Source organism: Carassius auratus, unplaced genomic scaffold (genome assembly GCF_003368295.1).
Source record: "Carassius auratus strain Wakin unplaced genomic scaffold, ASM336829v1 scaf_tig00216571, whole genome shotgun sequence".
Classification (NCBI taxonomy): domain Eukaryota; kingdom Metazoa; phylum Chordata; class Actinopteri; order Cypriniformes; family Cyprinidae; genus Carassius; species Carassius auratus.
The window spans coordinates 77,501-92,872 of NW_020528639.1; the positions used below are offsets into that span (position 1 = coordinate 77,501).

At 36.1% G+C, this 15,372-nt stretch overlaps 2 protein-coding genes across 15 annotated transcripts in view; one reads left to right on the forward strand and one right to left on the reverse strand.

Moving 5' to 3' along the window:
- Positions 1 to 4,334: 4,334 nt before the first annotated feature.
- LOC113098504 (NAD(P)H dehydrogenase [quinone] 1-like) lies at positions 4,335 to 6,456 on the reverse strand. Its single transcript, XM_026263627.1, has 6 exons — positions 6,438 to 6,456; positions 6,165 to 6,332; positions 5,908 to 6,038; positions 5,681 to 5,794; positions 5,480 to 5,581; positions 4,335 to 4,722 (listed from the first exon to the last, which is right to left on the reverse strand). Exons 1-6 carry the CDS (start codon positions 6,439 to 6,441, stop codon positions 4,423 to 4,425), a joined length of 819 nt encoding a protein of 272 aa, XP_026119412.1. The 5' UTR covers positions 6,442 to 6,456; the 3' UTR covers positions 4,335 to 4,422.
- Positions 6,457 to 7,192: 736 nt separating this feature from the next.
- The window catches only part of LOC113098498 (leucine-rich repeat flightless-interacting protein 2-like), a 37,297-nt gene continuing 29,117 nt past the window's right edge, over positions 7,193 to 15,372 (forward strand). For 4 of the 14 annotated variants that reach the window (XM_026263616.1, XM_026263611.1, XM_026263620.1 and 1 more), the window contains exon 1: positions 7,196 to 7,826. In XM_026263616.1, coding sequence (XP_026119401.1) covers positions 7,737 to 7,826 — 90 coding nt within the window. In that variant the 5' untranslated portion in view covers positions 7,196 to 7,736. Of the gene's footprint in view, positions 7,827 to 15,372 lie in introns of all 14 variants that reach the window. The other 10 variants (XM_026263605.1, XM_026263607.1, XM_026263608.1 and 7 more) reach the window with 6 other exon arrangements.

Sequence of the window (15,372 nt, forward strand, 5' to 3'; positions counted from 1 at the left end):
TGTGGTGAGTGCCATCATGTGAGGAAAACAGACTTCAGGCCACGCCATTGTGTTCCAGGTGGTTCCAGTTTCAAGCCTCCCCAGTGAGCATTCTCAGTGCCATGCAGGGCTGAATTCAGTGGGGGATGGACCAGCACTCCATCTGACATCAGGAGCTCATTTGCTGGTTATTTTAACTCAGTGGTACAGTTTATTGAAGATGGGAATCTATTCGACTTCCAGTTTGTGCTATTTACAGAAACTCATCCTCATTGGTGTTAAAAAACAGTGTAAACTGATTAATGTTGTTCTGTCTGACTCAATAAGCTTTGCATTGTAATTAGACATAATGCAGTCTGAAACGTAAAGATGAACGCATTTATTGTATGGAAAATAATGACATAATATCTTTTTTTGTGTTGTGGAACATGAGGTGTAATTGATGACAGAATTGTAATTTTTGTATAAATAATCACTTTATAACAGTGTTGAAAACAATGAATAACTGAAATAACTGAAAACAAAAATGTTTCCATTATTTGTCAGAAATGTCCTCATCTTTTGTCCTTTGAATAATCAAAATTACAAATTTGGTATGGCTATTGTCACTTGACTTTCTAAAAGATCAAAAAAATCACCATCAGGATCTATTAAATGAAAGACATGAGTTTAAATGACTTCATCTAATAACCCTGAGGACAGAACCCAAAATCAGGTCAAGCTTCCACGTTTTTCCCAGAAGGACAGTCTCTTTAGTGAGGAAGCTCCTTTGATTTACCACAAACACATGGCGGGATACTGTGTGTCGGATTGAAGTCTCTAATTGGATCCTTGTTTTGGGTCATGGAAACATGATAGAAGTGATTCCTTATGGATTGTGCACTGAAAACAGAACAATCCCATCATGTGCTTTACATCTAAATCTAAGATGCATTTCATCCATTGTCAAAAACCAAATAATTGATCAATTTTCACAATCAGTTTAATTCTATTAGTGGTCTTTGGGAATTTAACATATAAACTATTGTTATATCTGTTCTGTTTCATAACTAACTAGAATCGATCAATTTGCTGCTGTTTCCAACCAAGCAAGAATGATTTGTTCAACCCAAGCTAATGAATAATAATGTGCATTTGATCAGATATAACTGCAGTACAAGATTATGAGATGCATTATTTGAATGCTTGGCTAAAGAGATGTGTCTTTAATCTAATGTGTCTGAACCCAAATCATTATCAGTAAGGCTATTCCAGAGTTTGGAAGCCAAATGCAAAAAGCTCTACCTCCTTTAGTGGACTTTGCTATCCTAGGAGAGTTTTCTGACCTTAGGGTGCATGATGGATTGTAACGTGGTAGAAGGCTAGTTAGGTACACAGAAGCTAAACCATTAAGGGCCTTATAGGTGAGTAAAAATATGTTGTAACTTATACGGAACTTAAGAGGTAGCCAGTGCAGAGACTGTAAAAATTGGGTAATATGATCATATTTTCTTGACCTGGTAAGGACTCTAGCCGCTGCATTTTGGACTATCTCTAGCTTGTTTATTGAAGATGCAGGACAACCACCTAGCAGTAAATTACAATAGTCAGGTCTAGAGGTCATGAATGCAAACTTGCTTTTCTGCATCAGAAACAGGGTAACATGTTTCATAGCTTTGCAGTGTTTCTAAGATGGAATAATGCTGTTTTTGTAACATGGGAAATATGGTTTTCAAAATACAAGTTGCTGTCTATTAAACACCCATATTTTTGAACTGAAGAGGAATTAACAGTACATCCGTCCAGTTGAAAATTGTAATCAAAGAGATTCTGTGTATTCCTTTTTGGTCCAATATCTCTGTCTTATCCGAATTCAATAGAAGAAAATTATTGGTCATACAATTTTTTACATGGTTAATACATTCTGTAAGCTAAGATAATTTAGAAATTTCACCTGGTCTCGTTGAGATATATAGTTGAGTATCGTCAGCATAACAATGGAAACTAATTTCATAATTTCTAATAATTTTACCAAGGGGTAACATGTATATTGAAAATAGCAGAGGACCTATGACAGATCCTTGTGGCACTCCATACTTTACTTGTGATAAGTGAGAAGACTCCCCGTTTAAATAAGCGATCAGACAGGTAGTATCTAAAACATCTTAAAGCCTGCCCTTGAATACCCATATAGTTTTAAAATCTATCTATCTATGAGTATGAAATGATATGTGGTGTAGAATGTGGCACTAAGATCAAGTAAAACTAGCAATGAGATGCAGCCTTGTTCTGACACAAGAAGCAAGTCATTTGTAATTTTAACAAGTTCAGTTTTTGTGATATGGTGGGGCCTGAAACATGACTGAAATGCTTCATAGAGATTTTTTTATTTTATTTATTTTTTTGTAAGAAGGAGCACAATTGAACAGACACAACCTTTTTTAACATTTTAGACATAAACAGAAGATTTTAAATGGGTCTGTAATTTGCCAGTTAATTTGGATCTAGTTGTGGTTTCTTAATAAGATATTTAATAGCCACGAGCTTGAATGGTTTTGGGACGTGACCTAAAGATAACAATGAGTTAATAATACTCATTAATACTTCATAAAGCCATTACTATATTGTAATAACTATTAAAGTCATTAAAATATCCTGTGCATTTAAATGCTAGACTTGCTTGTGGTCTGCATGTTAGAATTTTAAGAATGACTGTTATGGACTGACACGTCAGGAAAGGTGTGGTGAATGTGAAAAACTGTACTACGCCCAGGAGACTGTGCATCAAGACTGTCACCTAAACCACAAATGCCTCCCTTGCAGAGCCCACATAACAGTCTTGACTAAAAGCGGTCAACTGTCAACAGACAATGATTTATAATCTAATCAGAACTGAAAATAGTTCTTAAAGTGTATTGTTACATTCAAGCATTTTCTGCATTTAGCAACTTTCAATATAGGGACCAAGCAATTAATCACAGAGCCAATAATATTCATAATATACAATGCCAGGTTTAGTATAAAGTGATTTAGTAGTTTTGGTTTTTAGGTATTTCTAAGCTTTTTTTTTTTTTTTTTTTTTTAACAGTAATGTTAGTACTTCCACTTAGTTGCCAGTTACAATTTTTTTCATCTAATATGTAGATTTTATCTCAATTAATAAAACTATTTTAGTTAACGTCAACACTGGTCTTGTATTGTGTAACTAGACCACACCTTGAACATGAGATATTTTAGCATAAACTCAATGTCACCACAAGAGGTCACTATGCAGGGCTCAGGAGTTTTTCTCTCAAATAAGGAACGTTTGTAAAGGAATACTGAACTCCTTACTGCACAGCATACACGGCTTTTAATAATAGTATGCGAAATGGGACATACAAAACGTAACAAAAAATTAAATGGTTAATTGGGACAACGGATGAAAAATAGCTTTTGGGCTAATTCTGGTGCATTTACAGTAATGTTAATGTACACTGTACATTTAAAAAATGTTTATTCTTCAAACTAGAGCTGAAAAGCAAGAAAACTAATAAAAAGTTAAATATACTCCGTTTCAGGGACTGCATGGCTACCGGTTTCCATATTACTCATCACCATTTGGATTTTTTCGTTTAATGCAGTTTAAAAAATGCAGTCAGAATTCAAAGCATTATCTACAAACATCTGCAGAGTTTTTCTGCAGAAAAGGACATGCCCCGGAGGAATTTCTACAGGAAATGGGAAAATAAGAGCACAGGTGGGACAAATACCCTTTGGAGAACAAATAAACCCAATTTGAGTCCTGAATAAATGTGCCATATTAAGATGCTGATCATTCTGAAACAGAACACATTTTTTAGATTTGGTGCCTTAGAAATGGTTTGATAAGAGTCCCTAAGGGGAGACCACTGGAGGAACAAGAAAATATAGAAATCCTTGACTAAGGAGCACAAAATTAACTTGTCTTGGTTTCTAAATGCCCCAATATTACATTGAGGTATAGTTCACAAACCGAACCAAAAAGGTCATTCTCACCCTTATGTTTTTCCAAACCTGAAAGACATTGATTAATCTAGCAATTCTTTAAAACAAACTAAATATTTAGTGAATTCCAAAAAGTCTGTCCCTCCATTAAAAGTACATGAACAAAACTTAAAAATCCTAGAAGCTTGTAAAGGCAGTCTATATTAATTGAGCAGTTAATCAAAGTAATCACAGTTTATCACCTAAACTCAATTTTAGTGTTCCAAATATTAAACTGATTTTCAACATGTGGATGAACGAATTACAACATTCACTTTGGGTACACAAACCCTACAACTATTTAAATCACTGATCTATACATATTCTCTTATAGATCAGTGCATTTATATATAAATAACCAAACAAAACGCTTCCAAAACATGAACAATTTATTCATGTCTAAAATTCAGCTTTGAGACGTAAAGACATGGCCACTGGAGGACAGCATAACATCAGGTCTCACACTCCAGCTTTCATCTGGTTGTGGGGTGGAAGAGGTTTCTCCAGGTGGTGACCCACAGTGAGACCAAAAGGAGATTCAGCCTGTTTCTCCCGGACTTCAGGCTTCAGCTGAAAGCCTTTCCCTTCATCGAAGATGTCTACAGGTGGGAAGGAGAGAGGTGCCTCATTTAGGAGACCATGAAGACGAGCCCGCCAGCCTTCCAGCAGGCCTTCTCGAGCCTCAGGTGAAAGAAGAGTGGGAGCCCAGAAGATCTGAGGGGCAAGGACCTGGAAGCCACAATAGTTGAGGACCCCATTCTACAAAGAGAAGAAACTTGTAGGTTTGTATGAAACGCAAACTCAATTAACGTCACATTCCCAGAGTTCAGTGCTTTGCCCTTTATGGAGACAAGAGTTGAGGAAAACATACAATTTAAAAAAAAAAAAAAAAAAAAAAAAAAAAAAAATGCATTTTTGAAGAGCCATTTATACGGATGGTCACAATTAAACCAGTGCAAAGAATCAATGGGAGTAAAGAGTCCATGTACCCTTTGAAATGCTTAATTCTAAAGGGGCCCTTTGAAGTCCCAGGTTAAAACAACTTACATAATGTGCGTAGCACAATTTTTGCACTAATTTTGCATTTACTATACTTCTTGATTTAGTACATAAAAGAACAACTTTGTGTACTCAACTTCCATTTTGAGACACCATGAATAAACAAATGCACTTTTAACAGCCCTCTGAATTTAAAGAATTTTAGTTAGTAGTACAATTGAACTAAACTTTCATAAACTAAAGTGTACTACAAGTGATGACTCTACTCAACTGCGGGTCACTAGTTGATCTTAAGTACAAAATTTGTGCGCAACAAAAGCACTTAGTACAGTACATTATAGAAGTGTACCTTTAACATGGGGTGGCCAGTTTTGAGCACTTCAGTTTGGAATAACCCTTTAATATCGTGACTATGATCATTCTCATTCCCAAAGCACCTTTCAGAAGTGGAATTATCCCATTTGGAACAGCATAACTATGACAAGTTAAGAGGAAAAGAGGGGGACGAATTTCTTACTTGAATTGGCCACAGAGTAACATTCATGTCTCCATTGATTCCATTGGAGCTGAACATGGTCTCATTGGAACCAGTAGTGAAGGATAACATTGCTTTCTTGTCCTGATATGAAATACACTCAAATTATACCAATATCAACAGCCCACTCAAATTTCATTAAGGAACAGCCAACATTTGGGGTTTATGATGTGCAGGCCTCACCCTGAAGACACCCTCACTGTAGCGCTTTTCCAAGGTGTATGCAAAGCCAAGCGTTAGAACCCGGTCCATCCAGCCTTTCATGATGGCAGGAACAGAGAACCAGTACATGGGGAACTTCAAGAAATTGACAAAAATGGTCAAGACTCAAACACCCAAAAAGGGGGAGAAGATATATAACCCCACACACACACACACACACACACACACCACAAGAGAAAGTGTCATACTTGAAAAATAACCAGATCTGCTTCTTTCAGTTTCTTGTGCTCATCTGTGATATCAGAAGATAGTCGCCCCTCCTGCCAGGCCAACATGGTCTCATTTCCATAACGAAAATGCTCTGGGTTCTTTGGTGGACCTGGATAAAGAGAAAGGAAAAAAAAAAAGAGGGGGGGGGGTCGTGTATTTACTGCCACTGAGTTATGATAAAGCACTAGTTCTTAGTTTAATATCAGCTAAACGAACAAAACACTGTCTCCCACACCAGTAATATCCTCCTTTGTAGCCGTGGCCTTAAACTTCATTTCATACAGGTCAGACACAAGCACGTTACAGCCCTGTTTCTTCAGCGCGTCCACAGCAGCGTCTTTAACAGCCGCATTGAAGGAGCCTGCGCTCTGGTGCGCGTACACGATCAACACTGTCTTTGCGGCTGAAAAAGAACATTTACAGAAGAGACCACACAAACAAAATAAAGCGAAACAGAACGGTGCGGAAAAACCGAAAATATCAAGAACAACCAGAACAAAAACCGTACCCATGTTTCTCACCAACAAACCTCAAAGCATCCACTAAACACCAAACCAACTGTGAACTTGTTTTAAAGTGACAATCACCTGTGCACAGCTGAATCATTTTACTGATCAATTAGTGCTGGCAGGCAACGCACAAACATTTTTAAGAAATAAATAAATACATTCCTTCATGGTTTTTCAACTGATTAATTAATATACTTATATTATATATATATATATATATATATATATATATATATATATATATATATATATATATATATATATATATGCTATAAATATATATAATTTTATATATATAAATACATTTTATAAAAAAATCTATACATTTATATATATAAAGAAATATTAGTTTTTTCTTTTTACAAAAAGAATTACCACTTCGTGTTTACCACTAGATGTCAACATCTACCGGCAACTGAAGCTACAGATGCATCTACTTCTATAAAATATGCTATATATGCATGATAAAAATTTAAAAAACGAAATTGATTTGGTAAGCTTAGATATATACCGGTAGTTGTTTTATTAACTTTCTTTATTTCTTTCTGGACGGATAATGTAGCTTATTTGGCAACAATTTTCTGCTGAGAAAATAACAGCTGTTATGGCTCCTCATCTTGGTGCAGTTTTGTTGACTTTTTAAACGGGCAAGGATGAAAGATTTGCTTGAGACCAGTTACAAGCAGTCTGGTTTATTATATTTCCCCCCAGCCGGATATATATTTTTTTTTTCATCTTCACAATAGAATGTAAAAGTTATTGCGAAAGGTGCACGTGTGTGACTTTAAGAAGTGCAAGATAAGGTTTCTGTTTTTAGCAGCAGACTCCCAAGATTAAAAATAGCGTGCGAGCCCTCAAATTCCCCCAAGAGACGCTCGAATTCATTCGCGCCCCATTACTGAAGTAAAGCAAGAGAAGAAAAGTAACCCCGCCGTTATACTGACAATCAAATAACGCTGTTACGTCCCAACATTCTGAGCAAACAAACTTTAGATTATTTAAAGCCATTTTGGCAGCTCCTCAGAGGCAACACGTGTGTCATGAAAACGCGTTAGCCTCTCAGCACCGGTGACTTCAGTCTCTCACAGAACAGCACTAGGAAGAGAGCAGAAAAGACGGATGTAACGCAATGAGCCCAGTAGTGAAAGACACGACGTAGCGTTGCTGTTTTTGGATTATAGTTAAAAACGTGCTTTCTTTTTCTTATGCATTTCTTGAAGGAATAGCTCTCTTAGGGATCGGTTCTCACGCGTAAAGGAGCGTGTTTCTCAGAAGGATTTATTTATTACAAGTTACCAATGGGGTCTCAAGGGCCAGGACGTAGAAGAACCCCCAGCAAAAATGGGTTGACTGGTGAGGAAGATGCCCTCAACGTAATCGCAAAAGAGGTAAATTAATCTCCTAAAGGTTAAGCTAATGTAATGATCTTAGTTGCAGATGTGCAGGGTTAAACTCCAGAGAAAAAAAAAAAAAAACATGACAATCACATGGTTCAACATCCTGAGTTAGTTTGTTTATTAAACCAGAGCTTTACACAGTTTCACGAGTATCTAATTAACATAACAACAGTCTAACTACGGTAAAGTCCTTGCTTATGCCCTCATCTGGACCTGTATTGTTAATATATATATATATATATATATATATATATATATATATATATATATATATATATATATATATATTAATCTCTCTCTCTCTGCTTTTTTTTTTTTTTTTTTAATACAAGGTGTAGATCATTTCCTCTCTTACTTGTAAAGTCTGCTTCCTGTCTGTTTGTTTTTAGCACCTAACTAAAAGTTTCTGGGCTGTCTTGATCAAAGGTGATCTTTTATTGTATGGCAGTAGGCTAATGTATTTGAAGGTGCTACTAGTCTGCAATATAGGCTGGGTTTGATGTGCTTGAACAGGTGCTGGGTTCATGGTGGAAAAAAAACCTTGATTAGACTGCTTAGGAAGTGATTTGTGCCCAGTTAGACCTTCAGCAGATGTATATGATGTTTCTTCATTGTACAGCCATAGTGAAAAGCAGTGACTGTATTCATACTTAAACTATGTATGTAGCAAATGTTTCATTCTATTAATAGTAAGCGTCTCTGTTTGACACATCATGCTCAGTCGTTGGCAGGAGAGAGGCCTTCTCACTCTACCGTCATCATGAACTGTCCTCTCAGTTTAGAGTGTGAAATACAGTCAGAGAAGCATGGGAATATTTGTTTGTATGCATGTAAACATGTCTCTGTGTTAACATGTTTCATTGTGATTTTAGGCAAACTTCTGAAATGGAGTATGAAACATATGTGAAAGCATAATCAATAAGATAAAATGTCATGAGCAAGGTGTTTTATTCTCATTTTCAACAACAGGACAGGCTAGCAATAAATTTTTTATTTTATTTTTATTTTGTATTTGCAGTTGAAAACTTAATATACACCCACTATAACTGGGCAGCTCCTTTTCTGTAGCACTTTGAGTTCACCTCTTGTGAGCGCATGGATAAAGAGAGATTGAGGTGAAACACAACCATGTTATCAAACGTCCAATCAGGAGGCAAAATTCAGTTTCACATTTGCATAATTTTATCATGAATGCTTAAAGTTGTTTTCTGATCCAGCCTGTTTCTCTTGAAATCTAAATCATTTTTGCATACTTTTTTTGCATACTCCCATGTGACTTTGCAACAGAGCTTTTGCAAATTTAAACCGCTAGGTCACGGAAGGTCTTATTAAAGCTTCATCTGAGCAGGTTTAGTTTCAGTTAGACAATAACGAGATACTGTGGTTTTAATCTTTTTATTACTAAGTGCTTGACACATTTTGAAGCGTGCTGTAAAGTTTGAATGCCTTCACAGATAAGCTACTCATTTATATGTTCCTAGGACTTTTTAGAGCCATTTTATCTTCTTTTAAGTGCCGGTTTCATTATCTACTGCCTGTGTTCCATTGTGCCACCTTAACTTACCTGGTACCTGCGTTTGTTGCTGATAGGCTACCATCAAACACTTGCTGGTCTCTGACAAGCTGGTACACTGGCCCTCATGTGTTCGTTAATTCTGTAATAAGAGCTTTAAAAATAGAAGGCCCTCAGAGACCAGCTGTGAGTGCAGCTTCAAGACCAGACATGAAGTTTCAGTGGGGCAGTACAATGAGCAGAAGTAGGGAGCAGAGGCATCTGATAATGGATTCAATGGAAACACATTCTGATAGTATCTGCATCAGTAATCCTCAATGGCTGTGCTTTTCTGGTGCTCTATAATATCGCTAAGCTGTTAAATGTGAGATAGGGTCACAGTAGAACATGAGTCAGTGAAGGATTTCCTGTAAAACAATTTCAACAATGGCTACTCAACACTTTGATTCAGTGTTCTGTTTGTCCTTCTACTTACACAGATGCACACTGTGGAATCTGGTCAGACAAACTCCTGTCATAAATAGATTGCTTTCAGCTGCGTGTGTTTGGTTCATGGTTCACCGCATTCCCTAAAGTTTTGGCATATACTAAAAAGTTTCAAACAACAATCCTCGTTTGACTAGATGAAGCATTTAATTTTTTTTGTAAAGGCAGGCCAGCTCCAGATAAAGGTCTGTTGGGATTCATGTTGATATGTGTTCTTCAAAGATTTGTTCAACTAAAAAAAAATAGGCTGCGTTTTACTCACCCCCAAGGCATCCTAGGTGTATATGACACTCTTCTTTCAACAATCCAGTTGGAATTATGTAAAAAGCTGTCTTTGATCTTTCAAGCTCTATCATTGCAGTCAGTGGGTGTTTCATTCCTTCAATCCAAAAGAAGTTAAATAAAAAGTGCCCTTCCATGAAAAAAAGTGTCTCACATGGCTCCTGTAGCGACTCGATGTGTTTTTGTTAGAAAAATAATCATATTCGAAACAAAATATTCACTTTTTATCTAGCTTGCGCCAACCATTGTACACAGAAGCTGTTCCGGGAGCATGATATAAATGCTGAATTAGTAAACGCAAGAGACCTATTTCAAAATATGAAAAAGTCTGGCCCGGTTTTTTTAAACCATGCATGTCTCTGACAGATGTCACACTCTTCTTTGTGATACCACTGTGTGTAAACAGCACAATAAATAAATAATAAAGTGTCATTGGAGCACCTTGTGTTGTTCGCTGATTTTATCCAGAAAACTAGCCAATTAGAAACCCAGTTTGTTTGTGAATCTGTTTTAGGATGTGATTGATGGAGTAGAATCTGTCTGTGTGATTGTGTGTTTGAGTCCAACATGAGCAGGACAATGGCTTGTCAAAAGCTCTTTGGTCATTATGTCTGCCAGTGTTATTTCAAGCAAGACGAGTTAATTTAGAGTCTTTAGAGCAATTAACTCACGAGGAAGTTGAGTTGCTGGCATGACTGAACCCTTGACCATGTCAAAGAGGCTTATGATGGGAAAGCGTCTAGCGAGACCGATGCAAGTTGGCAAGTCTATAGTAAAAGTGTGTAAATTGTGATTTAGAGAATGACTCAGTTGGTAACTTTATAATGGTTTCAAACAAATGAAGCAGTTTTACTGATGTAAGAGTAAGGAAGAAGTGTTCCCCATTTTATTGTCTAAAAAGTAAAGAGCAGATATATGTACAGTTAAATAGTTTGGGGTCAGCAAGATTTTGTTGTTGGAGATTATTTATACTTTTATTCAGCAAGGATGCAGCTGATCATACAGCAGGTGACAGTAAAGAGTTAAATTAACACAGTGTTTTGTCATTTCTATTAATCAAATAACGGTTTCCACTAAAATATTAAGCAGTACAACGGTTTTCAATATTGATAATAATAAGAATTATTTCTTTAAGTCTAAATCATATTAGAATTATTTCTAAAGGATCATGTTACACTAAAGACTTCAAATTATTCTTTGATATATTTATAATTTTACTGTATTTTAATCAAATAAATGTAGCCGCAGTAAGCATAAAAGACTTCTTTCAAAAACATTAAAAAAATCTTACCAGCCCCAGACATTTGAATGGTAGCGTGAACTAGATGTTATTGTTCTGAACATTTCTTATTGCTAACAGTCTCAATATTTCAAAATCTCATCATAATCTCAGCTGCATGCATTGCACAGTTTACAGTGTCATCCAGTGACTGAGATGGTTAAAAGCAGATTAGGATGTCAGATTAGAGTCCGGGCCAGACTTTGCGCTCTGGGGGTGTTTAGATGATTCATCAGAGCTCTGACTCTGGGTTTCAGGATGAGAGCTGTCTGACTGTTAATCTTGAACTCGTTGTCATGAGCAATGATTTTATATTTCCTCATTCAGAAATAAGAGTTCTCCTTCTATCAAAATAAATCATGTGCCCTCACACAGCACACTGACACATTAACACCTGCTTATCACTGGTCCATGACAATCAGAACATGTATCTGCCTCGCTCAGGATTAAGCTCTGAGCCACTCAAGGTTAAACATGAATTTTCTTTGAGTCTAGATGCAGAATTGTTGATGCAGGTTGAAGCAAGACACTAAAGCAACCTCAAATACAAAGTCAGAGAACTTTATTTTCGCAGGCTGACATCTTTCACCAAGAATGGAACCTCTCCATATAAGGACAAGGATTTAGAAAGGGTTTTCTTCCTTTTTCTGGTGTCGCTAATGGGCCCCTGAAGATTGTTATCACAATTGCTTTCCTGTTTGTTCTCTGCTGTTGGGACACATCCCTTATGAAGGAGTAATGCTGAGTCCATATTTCTAGTGCTCTTGATGCTGATTGGGCAGGATGTTTGTGTATAAACCATGGTTACTCTGATAAACTGCTTAATCTTCAGTCTTGTGTTTTATGACAAAAATATTGTCATTGATTGTCTGTTTTGCACTTTCTTTTGATATCAAATGCAAGACACACTTAACTTTGTTTACTAGGAATATTATTTGTTCTTGTTATAAATTGTTTGCTCATTCACACTCAAAAATGAGTCATGGCATTGTTTATTATTAGGTTTTTAGTATTTTCATCTGTTTGATTTGATTTCTTAAATCTTTTTTTTTTAATTGCTTAACATAAATCTGAATATAATAATAAATAAATCTGGTTTAAATGAGGATAGCTGTCGAACAAGTAAGATTCAGTTAGTTAAAATGTATTAGATGTATTGTTAAGTACTACAGTATATGTTATTTTATATTTAAAACACATTCAGTTATAGTATTATTACAGAAATCTCATTATTTTTTCATTTATGTATGACTGACAGATATTTGTCACTTAAAGCCCAAATAGATGAAAATTTCATGAGTTAAAAGACATAAATCTTAAAGGATTATAAGTATGTTTTTAGTGTTACTTGAATGAATAAATGTAATTGTAATATGAGCACGGTCACAGGGTTTTCAGTTATAATTCTCATTGTAACCTACAACATTTTTTTGAAATGCTTTTTTTTTGTTGGATTTGATTTGCATGGTCATCCTTTATGCAACCCCCCACAAAAAATCTCTTGTTTTTCTTGTTCTGATAAGTTACACTCAGGGTTATACTCTGAGCAACTCGGAGAGAAAACTCACAAAGAGAGAAAATAGTCAATTTTTCATGATTTATTAACTTGGTGTACAAGGGCAGATTTTGTTCTGATAAGACAGTGTGCTAAAGTGAAAGGAATGCACATTTAGACAAACTCTTGCTCTAGGTGTGAAACAGCTTACTGTGTAAAAATTTGGTAAAGTTGCAAGGACACTACTCATTCCTCTGTACATACTGTTCATCTTCTGTTTTTACACTGAGCTGACTACATCAAACTTTGCCATCTCATTTAACTTAATGTTTGTGGGCCATATAAGATGCTAAAATAGAAATGTTATTATTATTTCTATTTATTTTATTAAAGAATTTCAAAAACACTTAAAAACTCATAAGTAAAATTAAAAAAATACAGTATATATTATTGGCCATTATTGTCTATTCTGCAGTTTAAACCCAGTTCAACTTCAACCATTTTTCTGGCCTTAAAACAGGGAGCACATTGAATGACATTAGAAACCAGAGACCAGTAGCTAATGACCATCATGCTGCTCTCTCTCACCCCCTCATTTCAACAAGCTAGAGTTTCTCTCACAGGCTTGTTCTTGCTCTTGAGTAACTCTGTGGTCAGTGAAGCAAGTTTTCTATGTTGGCCAAGTACACTAGGTATTCTCTTTCCATGAAGAGCTGCTTCTGTGTGCAGTCATCTGAGACGGGCACAGTAGCATCTCTCAAAACATCAGCCTGCCTCAGCTTTCTCAGGGTTTAAGAGTGAAGTGTGGTGTTTCTGAGCCACTAGCGGCATTAAAAGTGATTGGCAAAACACTAATGCAATCATCATTGGTAGAGACAGAACAGGACATGTCGATCTGCTCAAACAAAGCACTAATGTTTCGATTGCACCACAGAAGAACCACTGTGTTTTCACTCTTTAGTCAATATCAATGGATTACGTATAGTTACCTCTGCATGTGAAACTTGGATAGGAAAGTATTTAAAGATATATTTCAACCAAAAAAAAAAGAGAATTCTTTTAAACCTATATGCCTTTCTTCTGCAGAACACAATTGAAAATAATTTGATGTTTCAACTGTTTTTGTACTTAGTCATTTTAGGGGTTAAAATAACATCTACTTTCATTGTATGAACAAAACCCACTGTAATTTTTCAAAATATCTTATTTTGCATCTTCTTGGAACATTTATGTTTTCATTGTCTGATTTTATATTAGATATGATGTATTACCACTAAGTAATGGTCACTTAATCTTATCTCTTTTCCTCCTTTTTCTTTCCCTCCCTTGCTCAGAATGACCCAAATTTATGTTCCTAAATTTTTTTTATCCATACATGGTGATTTTTTTTTTTTTTTTTTTTTTTTTTTTGAGCAAGCTCAGATTTGATATCACATTTTGCCACAGATCCCAGGAACCTGCTAAAACATGCACCCACCACACACAGATCAGACATTGTTTGGTTTGTGTTTGAAATGGAAGGCTGGCAGGATTTATGTAGGTGTTAATATGGGCAGACCAGAAATGTGGCAGACGTCTCCAGTGATCTCATATGTTCCAGTCTCTGGCTCTTACGTTAGTACTCAAGTAAGAAAGACTGTTTATGTCTCCTACTGAAGACCGTTAATCCAGTGTACACAGATGGCAAAATGATACACATTTTTAATATTGAGCTTTCCACATTCAGATGAATTAAACTGCCCAGGGGCTCTCTTGGTTTATACAAGTCATAGTTTTGGAGTTAATAATGTCTCTTTTTAAATGTCAACATTTTTTGTAAATTCTGCTTCCAAAGTACAGTCCAAAACACACTGAGCAAGGAGCAGTTGAGGGCCTCAAGTCAGTTGTGTTGAATATCTTTGGTTTTTTCCTTTAAGTTTCTGTTACCGCTAGTTTGTTCGTGGTCCAGATGATTAGCGTGTACCCGCTCAGCCTGGCATGCTGGTACAAGAGGCCGTGGGAGAGAGAGATCTGGCCAGCTTGGCATCTCCTTCTGTGGTATTTATGTCAACAGATAAGAACTCTGGACTCAAATTGTCCTGGCATTCGTTAAACTCCCAGGGACTCCTGAATGACAGGCTTATCGTGCATGTGTACCTCAAAAGGCACCAGACAAGGTGTTTTAGTAAACCTGTCTATAATCATCTATCTGCAAAAAATACAAAAACACAATTCATCAACTCTGTTGACCATAAACACAGGACATGTTTTTGCTTGTACCTTGCAAGGCCTCCAGATGCAGTTTTTTTTATAATTTTTTATTTAATTGAAGCACAGTGGAATAAGTGAATGCGCTCTGTGTGGACAGCTCCTAAAGTGTTGCATGAACAAATCTTTTTTTCTAAGCCCTGTTTTCAACCTAATCAAAATGAAGTGGAGATGCTCCTAAAAAATGTCAGTGGAAACAGTAATTTCTCTGTTTATGCTTCAGACATATTAGCAG